At 44.3% G+C, this 23235-nt stretch overlaps 1 protein-coding gene across 1 annotated transcript; it reads left to right on the top strand.

The window, feature by feature from the left end:
- The first annotated feature begins 471 nt into the window (after positions 1–471).
- Positions 472–17665, top strand: TMEM233 (transmembrane protein 233). Its single transcript, XM_087768547.1, has 3 exons — positions 472–729; positions 7870–8004; positions 15847–17665. Exons 1-3 carry the CDS (start codon positions 541–543, stop codon positions 15856–15858), a joined length of 336 nt encoding a protein of 111 aa, XP_087624673.1. The 5' UTR covers positions 472–540; the 3' UTR covers positions 15859–17665.
- Positions 17666–23235: the final 5570 nt, after the last annotated feature.

Below are 23235 nucleotides of genomic sequence, written 5' to 3'. Positions count from 1 at the left end.
CAAGGAAATGCCTGTGCAGACTTCACACCGCTTGCCGATGGAGCTCGCTGACGCTAGAAACGAGAGCCTAAGAAGGCAGCGAAGCTCTCCCCGGGGGCGATGCAAACTCGGTTAAAGTCCTTTAACTGCCAACAGTTAAAAACTTTCGGAAAAGACCGGAACAGCCGAGGGCCACGTGGCTCCGGACCCCGCTGTGCCCGCGGCGGGGGAGGCTCCTGGGGCAGGACCGGGACAGCCCGGGGAACCCCGCCCGCCGCAGCCGGGCCACCGGGCTGGGCACCCTCGACAGCTTCTGTTTGGTTTTGTTTGGGTTCTCCCCCCTCCCCCCCCCCGATTCCTCCCCGGAGTGAATCTACCCCGGGGTTAAAAGACTTGGCGCAAGGGGAGCCGTCGGCGGGCAGCCCCCGCCCCGCGCTGCAGCGCTGCCCGGCCCGGGGAGGCGCCGCGCCGCTGCCTTGGCTCGGCGCCGCGGCGGGGTCCCGCCTGCCCGGGGCGCGGCGCTGGGCTTTTCGAGCCGCCCGCCCGCCGCGCCGCAGCCCCATGTCCGCGCTCCCCGCCGGTGCCGACATCAAGAGGGCTCTGGAGAACAGCCCCGAGACCAACATCGAGGATGAGCCGCCCGACGGGCCGCCGCAGCCGCGGCCCAAGAACTACCTGCTCCTCAGCATCCTCGCCTGCTTCTGTCCCGCCTATCCCGTCAACATCGTCGCCTTCGTCTTCGCCGTCATGGTGAGTAGCCCCCCGCCGGGTGCCCAGGCGACCTTCGGCTTGGGGCTGGGTTGTTCGGCGGGCGACCTCCGGCTCTCCGCGCTAGCCCGGCCCCAGCCGCCGCGCTCCCGGCCCGGGACCCGCAGGAGCAAAGCGGGGCTGGAGCGGCCGCCCGGGTAGCGGGCATCCGCCCGCCGCTTTAACCGCTTGTCCCTGGCGCCTGGGGGCAAAGCGAGGCGAGGCGGGGAGCATCAGCGGCTCGGTCGGGGTGTCCGCTTGGCTATCCCAGCAGCAGATATAAAATGTGGAGTGAAAGGCAGTTCAAATCAAGTTTTCAGTATCAGGCTGTATAACGGAGGGAAGTTTATCCCAGTTAGTTGATGTAACAAATCCCGTTAACTTGCACGCTGAATTGGACATAGTATCTCTGTGTGAAAGTGGCAGCTGGGGAGCAGAAATCAGATTTGCAAAGGAACAGATGTGGCTTCTGTTTCAGCTAATCAAATATGATAGAAGTGCCTTTTTTCCAGTAAACACGTTCTTTAGCCCGATATTAACTACTTGCTAGAATAATACAACAATCACGATTGTAGGTTATTGGCAAAAACCCTTATAAAACTGAGTATCGAGTACACTGAGAGAACAGCCTTATTCCTACAAGCCATAAATGATTTGCATAGTCCTTAATACTCCAGCAATCCCATTAACTTCAAAGGGATTGTTAGAATCTTCTTTGAGTTAAAAGTTGCAGAGTCAGATCCAGACTTTTCTAATAGGATACATGATCAGTGTAATCAGTAATACTGCAATGTATTTCTGTTGTTTAGGAGCTGAAAAGTGTTTAAAACATGTTGTGTATTTTCATCCTTTTCTCTGACAGCCAGGCTGAAAAGGTAAGTAAAACCACAGTTGCTTCTTTTTGCAATTAAGTATAATTACCTATAGCTAAAATATACTAAAGCACACTCTTTTAAAACTAGTAAGATTGCACAGAAGTCACACCTAAATATTGGGATACATGTTTAAGCTTGAAAATTACTTAAAGGAGCTATTGTAAAGCTATCTTCACAACCTTTTTTGTCCAGATGAGTATTAGCTGTCATTTTCTTTTTTTCTACATGTTTATTTTCTTTGTTGTTAACTTAACTATGCAATATGCTCTCTTCCTTGATTTGAGAAGATTTGGTTCTGTTGGTACGCAGCATCCTTTCTGTCTGTGGACACTTAGGGTGCTATATAAAGTAATGAGAGCTGATGATCCGGGGCTGTGAGCATCTGTTCACTGTGACAGTGCTTTTACCAAAGCACTGGGGCTGCACAGAAGTTAACTGTCAAGGACAGAATTTGGCCTCTAAAGATTTTTGCACCCCATATGGAGAAATCTCCACCCACACCCTAGTTGAAGTTCACGCAGGCTTTTGGAGTCAGGCTGAGGTAACTGTCACCAGGGGATATGTAGGAACCGGGGTGGGAAGAGCGCTTCCTGAATGCTCAACAGTCTGTGCAGGTCTCAGCTGCCCACTCCCTTAAAGGGGGGAAACAAAAACCAAACCACTAATCTCCGCTGTATGTGAGTGCCTTCTGTTTCAACATCTTTCTTACCTAAAACCTTTCCTTTTCCATGAAAATAACACGTCCAACTTCTTTTCCACAGCCCGATTCCCCTGCAACCTGTAACTACTTCGTTAACCTCAACTCCAGGTTCTGCATTTTAACCTACGCTGGTTTTATTTCCACTTCTGCTGGGATCTACATCCCCCCTCTCTTTCTCAGCTTGTTTCCTAGAGTTGCTAAGGGTTAACACTGAGGTACAAGAGTGAGTTAGTTTCTTTTCTTACAGAAGATACCTTTATAGTCTGCAGAGCTTGCCTGAGATCTTGTGTCAGAAGAGATAAAGACCCATAAAAGTGGAGTTCTTTATAAATTTCTGCTTCCTAGAATGGGCCTGGAAGGAAAAGTCCTGTTGGCTTCTAGAGGGGCATGGTTCAGCACCCTGTTTGCCTGTGTCGTGTCCTCCTTAAGTGCTCTCAATTGAGACAACGTTTTCACTCTAAAAGTAGAGTCTGAGCTCCAACACACCTCTGAATTAAATGACAGATTCGTCTTCAGTCTCTTCTGTCTCTTCTGCTGCCCCATTTACAGCTCCAGCACTGATTTCCTCACTTCTTTCTCACCTTTGGGGACACAAACCTTACCATTTCAGATCTTAACTTCCTTGACTATATTTTTAGAATCAACCTCTCCCAAGTTCTCCGTATTGTGATAATAACCTTTTCTTGTTCCTTACCTCCTTTGTGAAAGAAATCTCTTTCTTGTGACAGGGGTAAGAGGATAGCTAGTAGAATGGATGCTTAATGGCATCAGTGTCATTGCCAATATATTGGCATTACAAGAGCAGCCCCCTCAACCTAGTTGCTGGCCGCTTGCAGGTGTGAAGGTTGCTTGGCAGTTTTAGCAAACGGAGCTCTGTTTTCCCCAGGGTCCTGGCCAGGACTCCTGGCTGTAGGATTACTGTTCTCCTCTGTACTCTTCTGCAGTTCCAGCCAGATGCCGTCAGTTCTCCTGCTTCCTGTTGCTTCCAGCAGCTATATCGTGTTGCTGTATGCTTAGTTGGCTCACTCAACCCCAGAGGTGCCTCACTCGGACTTCCCTTATTCTTTCTCACATAGGTGAGACCACAGGCATCAGGGCAGGAGTGTGGGGTGCAGGTACCAAGTCAGAAGGCTCACGCGACAGAAGAGACTTCCCTGGTGCGAGGCTGTGGCTGGGCAGCGTGTCGCTGAGCTCTTTGGCTCCTTATCTGCAGTCCTATCTTCTCCCCTGTTGTGAACCCAGAGAGCAGTGAGCTGGCAGCGGTATCTGAGAACTGGCTCAGGTGGGCTGGCTGTGTCCGACTCATGGAATCGGAGCTAGAGGGAGGCTGTGGGACAACTCTGAAAAGAGAATCATTTAGGTATTTCTAATGCCAGCACTGAGGTCTGATAGTTGAACAAACTGTTTTATTTTTAAACTTTTATTTGTTGGCCTTTCTCAGTGCAGCACCTTCAGTTGTCTTTATTTCAAAGACCTGTGTGTCAGACTAGTTACTAATTCCATAGGGCCTTGGATTTGTAACCATTTCAAAACAGTCTCTCAAAAGCTGTTTCTCCCTGGTTGTTTACTCCTAACTCCCTCTTTCTGTTGACACATTTCTGTTTAATCATTTGCATGTTTCAAACAACATGTGTGGTCAAGCTGTGACAGTCTTGGCTCGTCTCCCTCTGATAGTAACAAGTTCTTTGACTGCATTTGTTACCCTGGGCTTCGGATGCCTTGTCTGTATATTAGTTTCCCTAAGCAGAGACAACGAGCAAGGAGGAGGTAGAAGTCATGGGACAGCAAAGGATGGAACTTGCTTTCTGAGGGAGTCACCTCTTCTAACTGGGATCCTAACGAGCCACGTACAGGGTGATGGCTTTGGTCAGGTCAGTGACTAGCATAGTGACTGATGTTCCTGTACAGCTGTACTTCTCGTTAGTTGGAAAGTTTATTATTTATACAGCTTTTTTTTAAAGTAGCTCGTAGGTACCTGGACACCTAATACCATATGGGACAGCCTGTACCCACTTCAGGAGTATTAAACAACAAGGCTCAGCAGCTGTTCTTAAGCATTTTTGCATGGCCCTTTGCAAACTGGTAAGCTTCTCCTCTGCAAGAACGCTTTCAACCTGTCCCCAGAGACGCAGAAGTCCAGCACTTGTTTGCATGCTGCTCTAAAGCCTGCAGAGCAAACTCCCCTTTCCTTGGGTCCTGCTCATCACCTGCCTGTTTCATTTGCCAAAAAGCGGAGTTGAAGGCTGAGTCCCCCCTCTTCTTTCTCCTTCCCTGTAAGTTGCTCACAGTGAGGAGTCATACTGAGCCAGCATGAACTAGAGAGTGTCTCATTTCCAGGCACAGCCAAATAAGGTTCATTACAGCCTGGCTTATGGAAAGCGTAGAAAATGTTGATCCGACAATCTCGGTCTGGTCTGCCCAGATTTGTAAGAGATGTAGAGGAGGATTTCTGAAGTAATCCAGTATTCTTTCTGCTTTTGCCATAAAAGGTGCTCTGGGAACATGGAACAGAAAATGCACATTAAAAGGCATTAATAGTTTGTAGCTAATTTGGCAAATTTCTGTTTATATGAGGTTAAGTTGCTTCATTGTTGAACTGGGAATATCTTTTATAAATAGATGTGTGTGAACCCGGTGAAGTCACTGAGATTGCTCCAGTAAATAAGCAGCTGCAGAACTGTGGCTTTAATTTAGTTTATGACTTCATAGTGAGCGAGGTAGCAGAAACCTGAGAGATCATATGGTATTCGGTTGAAAATGGCTGAAATTTGTTTTAAAAGTTGGACAGACCATCTGTCACACATAGGCGCTGCATTCTGTATATATTGCCTGGCCCTTGGAAATAAGCAGATGTAACGTTTAAGGCTTTAACAGTTAATGTTGTCTATGTCTAAGGTTGAAAACTGGAAGCTTGATCCAAGGGCCCTTTGAAGCAGACGGAAGTAAATTAATTTCAAAGAGCTTTGCATCAGACCCCAACAGCTCCCCCAAACCTTTTATTTTTTTTCTTGAACGCTGTCTGAGTTTAATTTAAACCTTTTAATAAAGAAACTGTTGTTGTCTTCCTGTCTCTCCCAAATCCTCTTCCTTATCATTAATGCTATTTTCCTCCTCTTCATCGTGGATTTGTATTAAAATGACATTATTTATGAAAGTGCACAGGGTGAATTATTTATGCAGTACCTGCGGAAATCACATGGACATTCTCCAGACTTCCTAAATACATTAGTAAAATTGCACAGACCTGCAAGCTGCTGCTGCCATGTCTTGCTTACAACTCTGTCTCAGTCTTGAGACCACGTGTATTGGGGAACTGAGTTAGAGGGTTTGCAGAACCGCTCTCCAGATGTCATGGAGACCGAGTCCTTTGAACAAAGTCTCCTTGTTCCTCGCTGTAGCCCCAGTCACATTCACAGTTGCTGACAGAGGCAGGAGGAGAAGTCAGCCTGCTCAAGATCAAGCCAAGCCATGTTTCTCCTGATACTCCTTTTATTGAACTTCCCAAGTGTATTTTCAGAAAACTTAAGAAAGCTCTTCTCCTGTAGACAGGACTGCTGAAAACAGTGGAGTAACTTAGGTGAGAGGAACCGTGCCAGCCACCCTTTGTAACAGGAGGCCGCACTGGTGGAGAAGCAGAGGTGACATCATCCTATTTGACTACGTGTTTGTGTCTGTCTCTCATTTCCATCTCTTCCCTCTTTCTCCCCTATGTCCTTTAAGTCCACTAGCCAACCTCAATGAAATTTGACAAGCAGAGCAGAGGTATTAGTGATATTCTTTCGGGAAATAAAATAGAGAAATCTTTAGGCACGTAGGCTTCCAGGAAGAGAAGAAATGTATCGATGCTCTCTTTAAGGGCAAGAGTGCATCAGCAGCTCGGCCGTTCTTACATACCAAGAATAAGTACTTGCACTTATCTTTGAGATGCAATTCTAGGAATATAGGCTTCATTGCTTTGGGACTACCTTGGCACGAGTGATCTTACTGCAGCGCTAACACCAAGGACGTAGCTAGCCCATTAACTTCTGTGTGCTCGCTAATCGACAGAACGCACACAGATAATGTCCCTAATTATTTTTCTGCTTGGCGAAAAAAAAAAGCTCTACAGCAATGCTTGGTATCCTCTGAAGTTCATTCCTTTCCTGCTCCCCGCGGTCTCAGGACTTCACTCTGTTGAATTAGCTGCTGTTCTGTCTTTGCTACAAAAAGCGATTCACAAATAAAGCACTTTTGTAATAGCGCTTGCTGATACCTCATGCAGTCATTTTCTAAAGACAACCTGAATTATTTAGTCCACAGAACAGTTCATTTGCCCAGGTCCCCATATTTCTCCCCCCACACCTCCCATTTCTGGGATGCTTCCTGGAATACTTACGAGATACCGAAGAACAGGTTATGACTGATCCCATTCCCCGAGGAAGTATGCTGAGATAGTTCAATAGTGCAATCTGATAAAGAAATCTGGACTCAATGTCATGGTTTATGAACTCAAACTCTCCTGATCTTACAAAATAATTTTTAGTAATAATACTCTTTTTACAAATTCTTTGATAGCATCCTATTCTTGGGAAAATGTTACTACAAACTGCGTTAGGCTCGTGTACTAGAATACTTCACTGTCCTTCACTGAATCTTTTCTTTTAAAAATATGGTCCGGTTAAAACAAAAATTAATTCAGAAAATCCTCCAGTCTGTCTCACAAAAGACTGGAAGATGAGAGTGGTTCTATCACACCTTGCAATCTCTGCATGTAACGAATATAAAGTATCTGCTACATCATGGGTGGATAGAAATAAACTCAAGTCTGTTGAGATAAGATCCGTATGTCTGATGCATACCTCAGGATGTATAGGATAGTACTTATCAGTGTGTTCCAAAAATGCAAAGGGACAGAATTTCTAGCCCATGACGATGGCACTCAGATGTTTTATTCGTATGATCTATATTTCTTTGTTTTGTTTTGTTTTTTCCCACCACCAGCAAACTACCTATTAATTCTTCAAACTTTGTTTTGAAGAGCAAAACATTGGAAAAACAAGAAACTAATAAGCTTTTTTTTTTTTAAGAAGTTTTCCTGAGGCTTTTTGTAAAAATGTAGCCTATTTATGCTCCTTTTCATGCTTGTGGTCCTATAAAGTGTAAGGGTTTATTTCACGGCTAGTGAAGTGGCTAACTAACAGTTCACATGTACTACAAAAATATTTCCAGAGATAAAAGCCACCGATGTGTGGATCATGCAAGTGGGTGGATTAGAGTTGATCCGACAGCTCTTATGCTGGTGCGTACAAGAAAACTCATCATACGAATATAGCCTCACCACTGAAAATAAAAGAACTGTAGTTGCAATGAAAGGTGCTGAAAATGAGTGGAACAGAAAACTGGGCTCCCTGCTCCCCTTGGGCTGTCGGCAGGGGATGTTTATTTTTACAAAGCAAATCACCATTCTCTGAAGTCCTTCCTATAGTGCCAACGTGCACAGAGCTTAATGTTGGTTCAAAGCAGTCACAGTGGTTTGTGTACAGATTTCTGTTTAAAAAAAGTCACAAACTCTCTGTTTCTCTTCTCCAGGCTTTAAACAGTTATAATCAAGGAGACATAGAAGGGTCAAAAAGACTGGGTCGCAATGCACTCTGGGTTGCTGTTGCATCAATTATCATTGGCCTTGTCATCATTGGTATCTATTGCGTGGTTCATTTCACAACGGTAAGTAAAATGCGGCTGGTTCCAACGTGAGCAGTTCTTCTCTGTGCACAGGCTTCAGAATAAGAAACTAAAGATTGTCAGAACTATCTACTAATGTTAAGATTTAGGGATGCGTGCATGTTTTCCAAAAGAGCAATTTTTACTTATTTTGCAATTTAGAAAATTCTGTTGTCTGTGGTTAAATGCAAATGACTGTGTCTTAGCAGCAGTGGATTTTCTAGGAACTCTTGCAGCTCCCATAGGTTTTTCCAATTTAGGCCAGTTGCTTTTTGTTTTTTCTGCCCCTCAGTTTCACCAGCTGCTAGGCCAAGTGCATAGAGATCCTTGGATTTCAGGTAATAGAGTCTCCAGGTGGTAATTTTCAGTCTCATAATCTGTCCAATATATCTTTTAAGTTTGCAAGGAAAAGACGACAGTCAATTACTATTTTACTATTTGATATTAAGGTGACCAAAAGTGACCACAAATGTAACTTTGACGTGGCTTGCTGTGGGAAAAGGTCGTTTGCTCTCAGTGCTGTGTAACTGACCTGCCCTCGTGCACCTGGAATAGCGAAGGAGCTTGACAAATGAATCTCTGTAGACACAGTGGTTACCGAGATGGATTATAAGCTTATTTGGAAAAGAGGACAGAAGTAATTAGGGTATTGATATCCTTTCTTAATGTTGTAGGAATGTGCACTTCCTATTAAAATAACCAATTTAAATCAATTTATTATTGGCTGTTTTGGTTGGAGAGCCTTTCAGTGCACTGTAGAAGCTCATGTGTAAACTATAAACAGAGATCACCTCATCCACCACTGAAATGCAGACATCTCTGAGGACTGGGATGGAGCAGCTGGTTAAACAGGTACAACATTTTCAGACAAACCTGGAAGTACGCCACATTGAACTGCAGGGAAGTCGGTGGAGATGGGGTCCACTTCTGTAGGATATTAGTTGATGGTGCCGCAGAATCAGAAGCTTACTGTATATTCATTAATTCCCCGTGCGTTTTGCAAGCATGAATCTCTCTTTGGTTCAGCTTGTGTTCAGTTTGTTCAGCCCTCACAGATTTAAAACCAAGTCACTTCAGGCTGGGCGTGCCAAGTTTTGTAATTGACAGCAGCAGTAAATTCCTCTGTTCGCTTCTACTACCTTACTCATCATTTCTCAGACAAGGATAGCAGCTCAATAATTTTTCAGTAGGAGGAGAGAGGGGCCCTGAAGCATTCATATTAACCAGGGCACACTACCTCGACGTAGTTGTAGTCAACATTTCACTTCTGCTGCAGTAGGACCCCATGTGCTGAATGTGCGAATGCTGCTTTGTGCCTGCTGCCAGACGCTAGTGGTAGTTAGCACTTTACATCTAGCTGCCATTTGTAAGCACCTCTCTCCTACCCTCAAGGAAGTAAGCAGCAGTAAATCAGTATAATACGACTTTATGTTTTTTCCCCAAGTTTTGTCTATTGATGATTTTTTAAATTGGTTTTGAGTAGGTTTTTTTTAAGAGAAAAATCTGTGTTAGATGGAAGCATTGCCAGGTGCTTAGGAACCCTCAGCACTCTGCTGGGGTATTAATTTCTATACTTACTGAATAGTTTCCATAGAGTCTCTTGGCCAAATGGTACCTTGAGTTTTGTGAGGACTCAAGGTTTCCTGCATTCACCCTGCTCTCTGGCTTTGCAGTCTCTTTGCTACTCCCCTCCTCGCTCTCACCTGTCACCCTCCAAAGAGCCCTTGCTTCTAAAAAAGTATTTGATGGGAGCAACAACCTTCTTTATTCTTCTGATGTGAAAATGAGTCAACAGGAGCACCCAACTGGCCTTTGCACCCTCCATGCTTACCTGAGTCCCCTTTGTTGCCTTACTCTTGGACATTTATATTTTAGGGTAAATTGTCTTTGAGCTCGACCTGCCACTGCTGTGGATGACGTTGCATGCTCCACGTGGTTATCTCACATCTATTTGTACCTTGGTCATGGCTGTTTACTAACAGCCACTTTGCACTCTGCTAATGTGAAGTGAGTGTAAATTACTTCTACGCTAACTTTAATGTATATGCTTCAGTATTAGTAAGATAGTACAAAATAGCCTTAATAGAATAACATGACAGTCAGCCCTGTAACTGATTTATTTGATTACCATTGGGCACAAATTTGATGTTTCTATGACATACACATGCATTTTTCCTGCAAGTTAACTTAGACTTCAGCAATATGTATGAAAAGCTTGACCCTTCCCAGATTCATTACTGTGTGTTTTATCCACATGAAATTCATCAGCTACCATGTTACCCAGTTGCTCCTGCTGACATTCCTCGTGACTTCTTTTGGTCTTCAAAGGATAACAAGTCTCATTACAAATTACCATCGGGCTTACCACGTTGTATTCTCCTTCTGTATTCTTATGTATCTCTCCCTAGAGCTTGTTATTTACCTACCATCCCATTTCTAGTCCGTGTTAGGACTTTATCTGTTCTCCCATCTGTTCTCTCCTCTCTCCCAGAGGGTGTTACTTGGGTATTCATAAACCCTTTGATAAATTTCACTACCTCATTCTGATTTATACATGGTTCTGCTGACAGTATCAAAGATGCAAGGTGTAATGAGTTTGAGGGCTGGATGAGCCTCAGGAGTTCTTCCACAACGTCCTAGGTCTGCGCTTCTGGAAAGCAACAAACCTGAGACATCCAAGTCAGGTTGGCAGAAGGGGATCTCCATCGGTTGTTACACAACTGTTCTTCTTGGTACAGAAACTGGGTTCAGGCTCAGCTGGCTCTGAAGTCTCCTTCAAAAAACGCCTCACCTTCTCTCAGGGGGCTGGCTACACATGTCCTGGAAATGCTGATCTGCAGGCCGAGAAGGAATCTTCCTTCTTCTGCCAGAAGTCACAAGCTTCAGGCCTTCCCCATCATGGAAGTCTCCATTCAGTTCTTGTTCAAGTGCAGTCCTTAGTTGTTCATCCTTTGCTTTGTGGAGCTTTGGCACTCCGCTTTCCAAAGTCTCTGTGGAGACTCTGTTGGTCTCCTGTTTGTTCACCCTGATGGTCTGCAGTCTGCTCACCTCCTTCTGAAGGCCTTTTCCCTGGAGACTCAGTGCTTCAGTCAGAGCACAGCTCCCGCCAACATCCCAGCCCCCAAGACAGGCAGCAGGCGCTCCCTGCGGCTGCAGCCCGGACAGCTACACCCTCCTTCCGAAGCTCCATCTGGGTCAAGGCATCCGATATGCCAGGCAGTTGCTCCAGCAGTTTTGGGGACGGTGCCCTGTGGCTTATCACCACCACTGTTGCACAGTCCCAAGCAGTCCCTTGCTGTCTTCAGCAGAGTTTCTGGGTCTCCTTCTGTGCAAACTCACAGCTTAATTGCTAAAAACCTTCTTTGCCATTCTTGAGCATTTCTCATTGAAACCAGTGTGAATTGAACACTCAAATACTTCTCCATCTCTGGACCCAGATTCCTCCAGCATTCACTGGAAAGTAATTTTGTCTCTAGGAATGGTATGTCTAGAAGACCAGTTCACTGAGGTCAGTGCCTAACTTGCTGAATTTCAGTAGCCTCTGAGTATCAGAACCCACATGCCCTATTAAAAATTCCAACCAAAGTTATCCGTTTGTTCCCACATCTCCACTCCTGGCTTTTCAGTACCCAAACCTACTACGCGTTCCATCTTGCTTAGGAAAGGGCTTAAGTCCTGTGCTTTAAGCAGAGCTGAGGAGGGCTCCCATGGTTCCCCACATGCCTCAGCCAGGAGAAAAACATCTAGTCAGGGGTGTTGAGGGTGGAAATGGTCGAAGCTGCAGAGAGAGGAAGTGCAAGAAATTCCTGCTTTGAACAAACAGTGACATTATAGCCCCAGTAATACCCCCAGTAATACTGGTAGACTCCGGGAGAGGAAGACCCTTTCACTTTTCAGAAAAAGGGGGCTCTGAGCCCCGAGCTTCCTTGCACGCCTTCTCTCGTTTATTCAGTTGCAGAGCAACGGTAGCACAGGAATAACAGCAGGCGTCACCTATGTCTGCATGGAAGAAACAGCCTTGACTTTTCATTTTAAAGATTTACTCGGTGCTAAGCCAACTCGAGGCTTCTACTGCTGCCTTGGAGAGCCTCATTTTTCTTTAACACTGACATGTTATCTTTAGCAAATATACATTAACATATATAGTGATAATGTAGACAAGGGGAAGCCATCAGTTGCATCACTGGGGTTAACAGCCTAGCAATAAAACTTGTCTGTCTGGATCAATGTAAACTGGTGTTTTCCTCATTATGCTGAGGAATCGCTGAGTGTTAAGCTGCGGTGTGTGCTGAATCAGGGCTGTCCCTCATGCCACACTAGGCCAAATTTATTCTTACTTCATTCTGTAACTTTTACCCTCTCCTGTCAGCTTCTCCTGCACTCCTACCTTGCCAGTCCTGAATGCTGAATTACACTTGCACTGCTTGCTCAGATGTAACTTAAACTGGTGTTTGTGTCGCCACTGAGGCTAGCCCTGCATATGCGCCCATAGGCATGTTGGCCGTCAAGAACTGCAGTGAGGAAAGGGACATGGTTGTCTTCCGTAAGGAGACATCACTACGAACTGAAACAGTGCAGAGCTGTCTGCCATAGCCTGCGTGTGGCCTCAGTCTGCTGTAATAATATAATAAAGATACCTCATGACAGGTGATGCTGAGCTGTGAACCGCATCCTTAATCCTGCTTCTAGTTCTGATGTCCTTGTCTTAAGAGAGGTGTGGTATGCACGCACACAAACAAAAAAAAAAAAAAAAAAAAGGCTGCAAGGTAGGAAAAAACCTTTATATGTGGACACACAAAATAGACACAATCTCTTTGGCTTGGGAAAGACAGACTTAGGAGTTGGTAGTTAAAGGCAGTGAAATAAAGAGTGATTACTTGTGGTCTGTTATGAATGAGATGAAGGACTGTCAGAGGAAAGCAGCTTTAAACAAGGAGGTACTTTTCCATGTGATATACAATGCAACTGTGGGACTTATTCCTTCTGGTTGCTGTGGATACAAAAAATACAAATGATTAAAACAGCAATGAGTGAAGTTACAAAAATAGCTTAAATGCAAAGATGCAGATATAATCTCAGGCTCAGAAAGTTTCTAAGCTGCAGATTGCCAGAGCTGCAAGGCAGTAAAGGGAGAAATATCACCCTGGACATAGCCTTTTCTTGTACAGTCCCATTAGCCATTTGTAACATGTCACTGTCAGAGATGGGACGCTGCAAAGATGGCTCTTTGCTCCGACCCAGTACCACTATCTTGTACTCCTTCATGAAGCCTGTTAGTAGCCTTTCCACTGACTTGGATGGATTTGGAGTCAGCCGTCCCATCTCTTCCTAGAGTATTTTGATCAGCAAAAGCTAATAATTTTGTCAGTGGACGAGGGCTCTCCAGTAGTTCACGATCTGTGTTTTCAGAGCAGTCTCCAAATTTTTGGAGCAGATTCCAAATTCTGTTTTGTTTTGCTTTTTGATAACACAAGAGGCTCGGTGTCTTTGGATTTCATTTGAGTCCCACTGGCAGGATTTAAGGAAACATAATCCTGGCCTGGAACCTCCTTACTTAAGTGAAGGAGACCCGAGGTATCCCAAACCCTTTTTGTAACTGGATCTCAACATGTCATATTGTACTTCATGCTACCATGGGAATCGTGCATTCTTATTCCATTGCTGGGTTTGCTGCGTAGCCTGTTAGTAGTCTGAAACAATATGCAGCTTCTTACAGCACGTACTAGACTGACTCTAGTGTCTGACACTTGACAATGCTGGTCAGGGCAGAACTAGAGCTCACAGGAGTTTTGCTTCCCAACTGAGCCACAGGGCACATCGTATAAAGCCCAGGTCTGTTGTGCACCTCTGGTGGTTCTCTGCAGTCTAGGCAAGTAGGAGTGGTCAAGTAGAAATGTGGAGAACTAGTAAGCCGTGTTAGAGTGCAGTAAAGACACAAGCTTTTCTGCAGAGTTCTGAGATAGCGACGGTTTTGGTATGAGGAAGGGTAGCCAAAGTACTGAAGGAAAGGAATGCAAGAAACTCCTGCCAATGGACCGGTGTCCCAGACTTTTTTAATTCACATCCGAAGTTCATTGTCTTTGTTTATCTTGAACCCCGGGCCACGGGCAGGGTAGAATTATCTTCTGGTAATAACTTATGTGAGAAGGGTAGTTGTGTTCGGCGACTTTGGAATTTAATGCAAACCCTTATGATATTTTAATGCTTTCGTAGAGGAGTGTGAACTTCTGACCCCTTTCTTAATCTCACTTGATCTAGAACTTCACCCCAAGGAAGCCACAGAAATACCACCTGTCAGCATGGCTTCGAAGGACGACAGAGACAGCCAGGCTGTGCGGAAAGTGCTAGCTTATACTGTTTCATAATCGGTAGGGTCTTAAATCAAGCATATGTGCAGTAATGCAACATTGGTAATTACTGGTAGAAGGAAAAGGAGTAAGCATTTAGACTGTGTACCAGGGACAGATGTATAGATACATTTTTCTTACTAACTTAGAAATAATTCTTTGGAGGAAAAGGCACGCAAGATTATTTTTAATATCTCTGCTCTCCCCTTCCTGAGGTCCTCAAAAGCCTTTGCAGCCATTTCACTGAGTGACTGTCTCTCAGAGACAGAATAAACTGAAGGCCAGTAAGATGGCAGAAATAACACAGTCAGCCTCCAGATCTTTACACTGCCAATCCTGTTCTCTGTGCCTTACCACAGGAAAAAAAAAGTCAAGGAAGACTACCTGCCTTTTGCTGCAGGGATTGACCTGCCAGTAACTGATAGAGCACAAAGTCTGAAGTCGGGGCATTCCTGTTGTCTTTTACCCACATTCATTCTTGGTGTCCACCTAGCCAGTGAGCTCATACTGCTGCTTTTCTATCAATAAGGGCGCTGATTATCTCCATGATACCCTACCTCGTTTTACTGGATTTGTAAAAACGTAAGAGCTTAAAGTCCTCTACCTGACTGTCAAACCTGCACAGCCAGCTCAGAGGCTGGGTAGCGGGCAGACCCATGTAGAGGGATAGAGGCAACGTGATTACAATCAGCCTCATTTCCTTAGCAAATCACATTAAAAATTCTGGTCCAGTTGTTTCATCTGTGCACGGAGGTAATGTCCCCACAATAGATTCTGCCCATCGGAGTCCTGAGTAGCATCCAAGAGACAATCAACAAAGGAGTTAATGCTCTTTGCAGGATATATGTTTACTGTTTAGTACCTTGTGTCCTAGATCTCTCTTTAAGGAGCTGCTAAAAGGTAGCTGCTTGGTGGATAAGGTAACTCAGACTCCAGCAGAGAGCCCGGCATCCAGGGACAAGCCGGTGAGATCATACCTCCACGGGTAATGTCTGAGACCTACCCCCAACACAAGAATTTGAGGGAACTTCTCAGATCTTTCCTCTCCTAACGCAGATGCACAAGAGAGGTTACCCAGTCCTTTTAAAACGTCTGCCGTGTATTGCTGTTGTATTTACCGAGTTGTCTAGTGCTGAAAGTATTGTTCTTGCCTGTTTTGCGTACCACTTCAAGGAAGCAGAGATGCTGTTGACCTCGTGAAACTTTGTCAAATAAGAGCCCGTTTCCTGGCAATGAAAGATCCTAACTTGCATTGATTCAGGTAACCCAGTTTAAAAATTCAGTTCAGATTGACAGATGACTGGTGCCATTAGAAACTTAGCTCTTTGATTCAAAACTGTATTGAACCACTAATCTAGAGGGATGTTTGTTAAGAGAACAAGTGCCACTAATGTGGCGTAATGTATCCATTAGATCTGTAGAATTAATAATTTAAACTCACAAGGCAAACTCTCTGTCTTTTCCTCCTTTAAAAATACATATTTCTGTGTCCTTGCAGCATGCTATCTGAAGTCCAGGACTGCACTTGGAGGATATCATCATGTAAATCTTGGGAGGGGAAAAAGAAGAAGAGGAGGAAGCAAAGCCCTTCATTCCAGACTGTTCGATTTGACCTACAAGTCTGCAGAGGCATGTTGCTGGTGGATGAACTGATAGTCCAGTTAGTTAATCAGCATGGCGTGACCAGGTTTTCAAAATTATTTATTTATAAGGAATCTAGTATAAAGCAGCATTTGCTCTTTTACCCTAATGTATAATGAGATCTTGCCCTAACAACTCCCTTTTCTTTCTCATTTATATGGAATGTATGCTGGATCCGTGATGTTCCCTGGCTGACCCTAGCCAGGCAAAGCCAACGTATCTAGACTGTTCATAGTGCACAATGTAAAATCTGATGCACAGCCCGCTGAAGCTAGTAGAAGAACTCCTGTTGCCTCCAGTGGGTTTTGGATCAGACCATTAAGGGTTTTTTTATTACTTTAAAATAGTCTGAACATAACACAATCGTAACCATGGGTTTGTGATTTTATCTTGCTATGTGATTTTATAATACTGTGGGCGTACTCTGACTCGGCGGCTGCTTTCTTCTGTCATCCTCAGCTTTTAGGTCTTTACCTTGGATTTTTAACCACCCGGGACCCATTTCAATCACTTGATTATTAAGAGACACTCTTCTTCCTTAGCATCCATATTTTTCTTAATGTTTTGGTTTTGTTTTGTTGTCTTTCATTGTTGAACTCCCTTGACTTGGCTCCAGTCCTGCATTAAAGTTGCACTGATCATATTTTCCTCTTTAAAATTCACGTTTGTAAAAAGTTCCTATTTTTTATCTGACAAAAGATCTTCTTTTTAAATAGATGTTCTTCTTCATCCCTTTGTTATTGTTCATCTAGCAAGTCACATAGTTTCATTGCGTTCTGCTTTGTTCATGTCTTTTTTTTTGTTTAGTTCATCCTCTCATCTTGCTATGAATAGTCTATATATAAGTGCAGTTAGAGGTGGACAGACTTTTGTACCCTTACGTAGTTACATACACTCTTGCTGATCCTAAGATACTACTCAGTGAGCAGCCTTAGGTTACAGAATGGATGGCCTCTAAATTGCTGCAGTTTCTTGATACCTTATGAAAATTTAGTATGGGACAGCTGTTTTTTATTAGCTAAAAACTGTTTGAAAAGAATGTATTTGTTTTGTCACACAAATATTCCACGTTAAAAGGAGTAAGCTCTGGTGAGCATTAAGACAGATGGCTACATCTTCAGCGGTTGTTGCTCCGTTTGCTTTCATTGTTACTACACCTTCAAGCAAGCTATGCCAACTCACACTTACTCTCCTTGCACTAACATAAATCTGGACCAACTACCCAGAAATGCATGGGAGTTTTGCAGGTGCAAGTGAGAGAAGAATCATGCCTGGCAGGAGTACAGCTACCTATTAAAAGCAATAATAATCTCCCAGAAACCTTTACCTGTTAAAGTATATGCCTGGAAGTAGCATGTATTTTCTGTGCCTTGATGTTATACTTCTAATGTGCTTTTTCGCTTTTCTTTCTGCCAAACTCTGTTCTTCATTGAAGTCAGTGATGCATCACCTATCCTTAATTACTCCAGTATAAAACTTCACGAACACTGGTGAAATCAGTTGATTTCTTCAGCGTTTACATTGATCGAATTTGTCCACGTGGGAATCTTGCCACTGATTTTGATGATCCCAAGAACTGGCTGTTCTGTGAACTCTGGTTTTTGAATACTATTTCAATGGTCTGATATGTCTTGTAGGACTGCTAGTAGCTTGCCTTATTATCAGCTATGATAGAACTGTCGTTGAGAAGTGGAATAAAATTACTTTTAATTCATGTCCATTCTGGTATGTGGGAAGTGTCTTTCCTAAGTTTCGTTGCCTCTTCTATTTTAGAGTAATATCCCTTTTTCCAACCCCTTGGACAGTTTCAGAACAAAGTGAATCAAAAGCAGGATTTCTGGCCTACGTGATACTACACAAGCAGTCTGTACTATAGCCAGTACATTCAGGAGTTGCTAGAGATCAGTTAATGCTCAAAATATCAGCAAGGTAGGCTCTTTGCTTCATTTTCAAAACAGCATCCAGAAAGAGTGTTGAGGCCTTTTCAAAATGGTCCCTCGGTGGTCTCTTCGGGCCTTTCCTACCATGAGGGGAAAGCGGTCAAATGAGGTCACCAAAGGAGGTAACAGAGGCCAGATTTCCACCACCTTGAATTGCTGGCTTCAAAGTAAGCACCGCTGTATTGCTGTAGTAATAGTTTTCTACGTCAGCGTACTAAAAATCAAAGCGTGTACAAAAAGCTGCATCCTTCTGCAAAATATGAAACTCCAGTACTGTAAACTAAAGCACAGCTAGTGGTGTGAGAGGGGAGAAAGATTTCCACAGTTATTTGGGCACTAGAGGATAGGGATAGGCAACTTGAAGTATTTCTTGAAAGTGCCTAACAAGGATCAATAGGAGCTAGGCACCTGACTTGTTCAGATGCTTTTGAAAACCATACTGGAAATCTAACTTGTATCTTGATGCTCATAAATATCTTTGAAGCCTCACTCTTAATATAATTGAGAATTGAGCCGTTGCGTCTTCAGTGCTTCTGAAGGTAAGTGTTGCTACCTTACAGTGCTATTGATTGGTATAAAAATAAAGGCTTTATATTAAACCACTTAATGTGACAGAGAGGGGAAAATGCAGCAATTCCTCTAAGATCCTTTAGTGCTTCTATGTCGTAGGAAATCTTATTTTTGATTTACTAATGTACTGGTATCAGTTCTCTTCATTTATTTATGTATACATAAATTTTCAACCATGTTTGAGAGAAATGTAGTCAAACACAGCCTGTGCTGGAAATGAATATGGTCCTTGCACAGCCAACTCATTCTGTTGTAGGTGTGACAGCGCCATACGAAGTGAGGTATCAAACATAGGGAAGCTAAATGACATTTTACTGCCCAAATCAGCAAGACCCCTGGTGACAGCAGTGGCAGAATGCAGTTGTCTGACTGAGGAATTAGTGCCTGCTTTATATTTTGAGGGGCATATAAACAAATTTCATTATTTATGACAGGCTCTGGAAATTACCTGTTCTTCATCGTCATGCATGTAGATTTGGATTTGGCCCATTATTATTCTGCATTGCATCTACTATTTTTTGGTGGGGGGGGAAAAAAAGAGCTGTCATATGTATGCGATGAATGATGTTTTTTCATTAAATGGGGGGGAGGGGGAGCAGTAAAACATATTTCAACTCAACGTCTGTGTCCTGGGCAGGTGAACAGAGTCTCCCTTCCACAAAGCTGCTCCAGGCTTCTGTTTTTTGATGTTGTCTTCCTGCGTGCTGAAGGCACCAACTGATGCCTGAAGTCCAGCTCCCTTTTCCTTCCTGCATGTATTACAGGCAGAGACAGATGGAAACTTGAAATTGCTGGCCTCAGCTCCTGGATCATGTTAGCATCTTTCGCTTCTTACAGGGCAGCTGCATTCTGCAAAACAGCAGTGTGCACGTATCTTGATATGTAACCCTAGAAGAGGGCTTCTAAATATAAGAGGAGTTTCTTTGCTGCCGTACGAAGGGGGTCAGCCAGACACTTAAACAAAATGTGGTGTATGTTTCATCAGATTGCACAGCAGAAAAAAAAACCATCAAGGGGACAATATGAAATTAAATTCTTAGGGTGCCTCCCTGCAGGCACACCCAGGAGTTTACAGCTTGTGACTTGAAGATCTACACTGGCTCTTCAATTTATGTGGTTGTAACCACAATCCGTGTAACAGTGTGGCTCGAGGCTCCAGAAGCTATTGCTTTTGTACCTGTATCTTTGGATATGTGCTCACAGTGTGAACTGTGTTGTGCCTCTCAGCCTGGTGATAGGTTGTATCTGATTGCTCTCACGGTGTCCATTGCTGTCAGAATCAGTCCAGATGCATCTGCTGGAACAGGGTGCAGGCATCTCTCTCTAGGCTCATTTCCTTACCTGGACCCTAACTTTGTCTACCAGTTATTTAAGATGGATTTTGTTACTGATTTGCATCAGTAGTAGAGAAACTGGGTCATCTTCCCAGTTAGTTTTGACTTTGTGTGCATTGTGTGTGCACATGTGCACAAGAGGATGCGTTGGAAGGACTGGATTCCCCAAGGCAAGTAAGATTGAAATACAAAGAAAGTCACTGGATTGATTTGGGGCCAAGCTGGTAAGCCACATCCTGGTTACCTGACAGCTGTTCAGGAGCCTTTACAGAATGTGTTGTTTCGTGGAGGGAAGAGTCCATGTCGCTAAACCTTCGCTCCTGACAATGGAGTAAACTTAAGAGGAAGCTGAGTAGATGTGGAACCTACCCTGACTTCGGAGGAGTTACCTCCAGGCAAAGTCAGAGACGTCAGAAGGCCTGTGCCGGGTGGTTTGCATGGCTGCTGCCTAACCCACAGCCCTTCTGAGACTGAGCCCGCGGTCTTTCCTGGGCAGTACCTTCACGCTGAAACACTACTTGAACGTTGGTTTCCTCTACTATCCTCCCATCTCCAACCTCGTTTTTAATTAGTAGATCTCTGAAGGTGTGCAGCATTATATTGGAGTAGCAGAGTCAAGAAGCGATGCAGTGGTCTATGAGTGATTTTTACGTGTGCTCACAATTTTCCGTTTCCCAAGCACAACGGCATGTTCTGCATGCACAGCGACGGCATGTGTCCCTGAAATGTGAGTGAGCCTTTAAGGAGGCTGCCCAGCTTCCTCTGCATCACTCCCTGGCAGCCTGGCAAAATGGGCTAAATTCAGAAGTGACCTAAAAGGAGGAGGGGGTTTGGAAACAGATCACTCAGCCAGCGTAAAGATGGAGGAACAAACTTGGGAGCCCAAGGTAGAAAGGAAGGTTATAGTAAGAAATTTAACCGCAAGGTTTCTGCAGTTAAATTTATCCTGTCTTGAACTCTAGGATAAGTTCTGCTGCTGTTACCACCTAACTCACTCTCCATGGCACAGAAGCTACAAGAAGCACTTGCTCATGTGTCCTTTGTAATGTGATTTATGGCATGTCTGAATTTGATCTACCAGCTCATGACTGAGGATGGCTCTTCTGTTTTTGTCGTATCTAGCTGTAGGGCTGAGTCAGCTTCCACTTCGCTTGCAATGACTTCTCTTTGGCTAAATAAGCTTGCATCACATCAAGGAAAAAGAACTTTGCCAGATATCAGCGGATTCATCAGGACTTTAAACTGCACAGTCTGAGGCTTTAGGCCACTGCATTTCTGTTTCAACACATACTCTGGGGTAAGAGAAGGGGAAACTCCACTGAAACGAAGGGATGCAGACCAGAGCAGCTGTGTGGTAACGGTGAGCCATGGCAGCCTGCTGTGCACGTATCTCAGCCAGTGTTCAGTGGGGGCTTAATTGCCTTTTGATTTTAACTAACTCCAGGAGATAATCCGAAGAGTGAAAAGGAGATTCTGGCCTAGAGCACAAGTAGTTGGTGAGTGCCAATCCCTTCCTTGGGGCTAGCACAAGAGTTTAGCTTCGACATTTTGTGCCTGAAAGGTTTGTAAGGCCATTCCTCACCCCAGTTAATCAGAGACATACATTTCCCTGACACAGGTGTCTCCTGCCCTCAGATCTATCCTGTTTGGTCCTTACTTTCTTAAAAATGAGTCAGCTGCTGAAGACAGACGGTAAGTGATATCTCCAAGGGGGTAGAATGACTCAGTTGTAAGATGTCACTTCACTTGACCCCTCACCCTGTGCAGCGCCAAAAGTGCTCTGTCATGCTTGTTAGAACTTTGACAGACTCTGCTGAGTCCCATGGTCTGATGAGCCGAGAACCAAAATGCCTTAAAATTAACTTCTGAGTAAGGTTCTCTGTGTGAGTTCTAATAGTCAGGCCACGTCTAGTTCATGTTTATTAAAGAAGGTAGATGTGAGTAAGGGAAAAAGGAGCTGGCCTTTGCTTGTGGCTAGAGACATGGTGAATAACACGGAGACTGGGGCTCTTTGTATCCTGCAGGTGTTTTACAAGCATCTCCTCTTAAAACCTCGCATTGCCCTATGAGGTGGTGTAGCACAGTCATGATACCTGATACAGCATTTAATCGAGTACTTTTATCTCGTCTTATGGGTTGTGGACAGCCTGAAAGTGGACTGTGCTTTTTTTTTTTTTCCAAGGGAATTTCTTATTCAAAATTATTCAGTTACATTTTCCCCTGATCCTTTAACCCTCCAGCCTGCCATTTGCAATTCAAACTGTTGTTGTGATTCACCGTACAATTTCCATGATACCACTTCTTTTTCCTGAGCAGACAACCACAAATCCTAGGGCATTCACATTGTTGTTGTGATTGCTAATAACAAAATTCTGTATTTGTTTTTGTGATGTCTAAATTTAGCGTTTACTTAAGGTATTTGTTCCGTGGAAATGTGGGTAGTGAACACAAGCAGGGTCCTGAATACACCAGAACAAAATAATCTGCAGTTCTGAATTTGTATTTAACTAAAAGATTTTGCAATATTCACCCAACCTAGCATCACCTTCCTTTGGGTGATGGAAAGCTAATAGCTAAAGGCAAAAGTGATTAAGAGTCTTCGTGAAGGTTATGCTGGCAGTTAGAGTCAGAGGCAAGAAGGAGATTTTTATCTAGTTCTTTTTCTCCTTCTCACTGAAAATGCTTACAGTCACAATTCTTGGGCATCCCCCGAAATTGTAAGGCAATGTACACAGCTAAACAACGAAGGAACAAATTATTCTGGTACCAATGTCAGGAGTGCTTAGCGAGGGCTCAGCCGAAGCGGCCTGTTGCTGCGTGCCCCGCCTGAGAGAGATGAGAGTTCAGAAAACTAGAGAGAGTTGTCGTGATCAGTTATTTCAATGGCAAGTGACACCTCTGGCATTCTCACTAGGGAAGTTAACCGGGAGCCTCGTTTGTGACACATGGAAGTCTTGATGGAAGACTGTGAACCAGCTCCCCGTCCATTACATCCTCATCTGGCAGTAAGCAAAGGAAGGTTAAGACAGGTATGTAAAGGGACAGGAGTAGAAAAGGTATTTTGTAGTCTTCCTTTGGAACGTGGAGGCTGCTCCTGGATGGAGCGGAAGAGCGGGAGGTTTTATGCCCTTCAGGTTGCAGAGCGTGGAAGGAGGCAAAAAGTCACAGATGCTGTTAAAGGGAGGAGCAAAGCTCCAGGGTTCCAGAAAATAGGGGGGTGGATGAGCTCGGCCAGGCCCTCGTGGCATGTCTTCAGCTGATCTCTCGCTTCCCACATCTGCATCGGTAGGTGTTTCCATACAGCTGCGTTAACAGCTGTAAGGGAACTGAGCTCCCACTCCAGCTGACAGGAGAAAACAGCACTCCAGCGAGGCCCGCGCGTACAGGCGTGCCCGTGAGCAG

Source organism: Nipponia nippon, unplaced genomic scaffold (assembly GCF_047370975.1).
Source record: "Nipponia nippon isolate SJK-2023a ecotype South Korea unplaced genomic scaffold, ASM4737097v1 scaffold_30, whole genome shotgun sequence".
In the NCBI taxonomy this organism is placed as follows: Eukaryota; Metazoa; Chordata; class Aves; order Pelecaniformes; family Threskiornithidae; genus Nipponia; species Nipponia nippon.
The sequence above is the reverse complement of the archived record's forward strand: the minus strand, read 5'-3'. Positions and strand labels throughout refer to the sequence as shown.

Coding starts and splice junctions, on each gene's coding strand:
- TMEM233 (XM_087768547.1), top strand. CDS start 541: ATGTCCGCGCTCCCCGCCGGTGCCGACATCAAGAGGGCTCTGGAGAAC. Junction 730..7,869: donor CCTTCGTCTTCGCCGTCATG/GTGAGTAGCCCC, acceptor TCTCTTCTCCAG/GCTTTAAACAGTTATAATCA.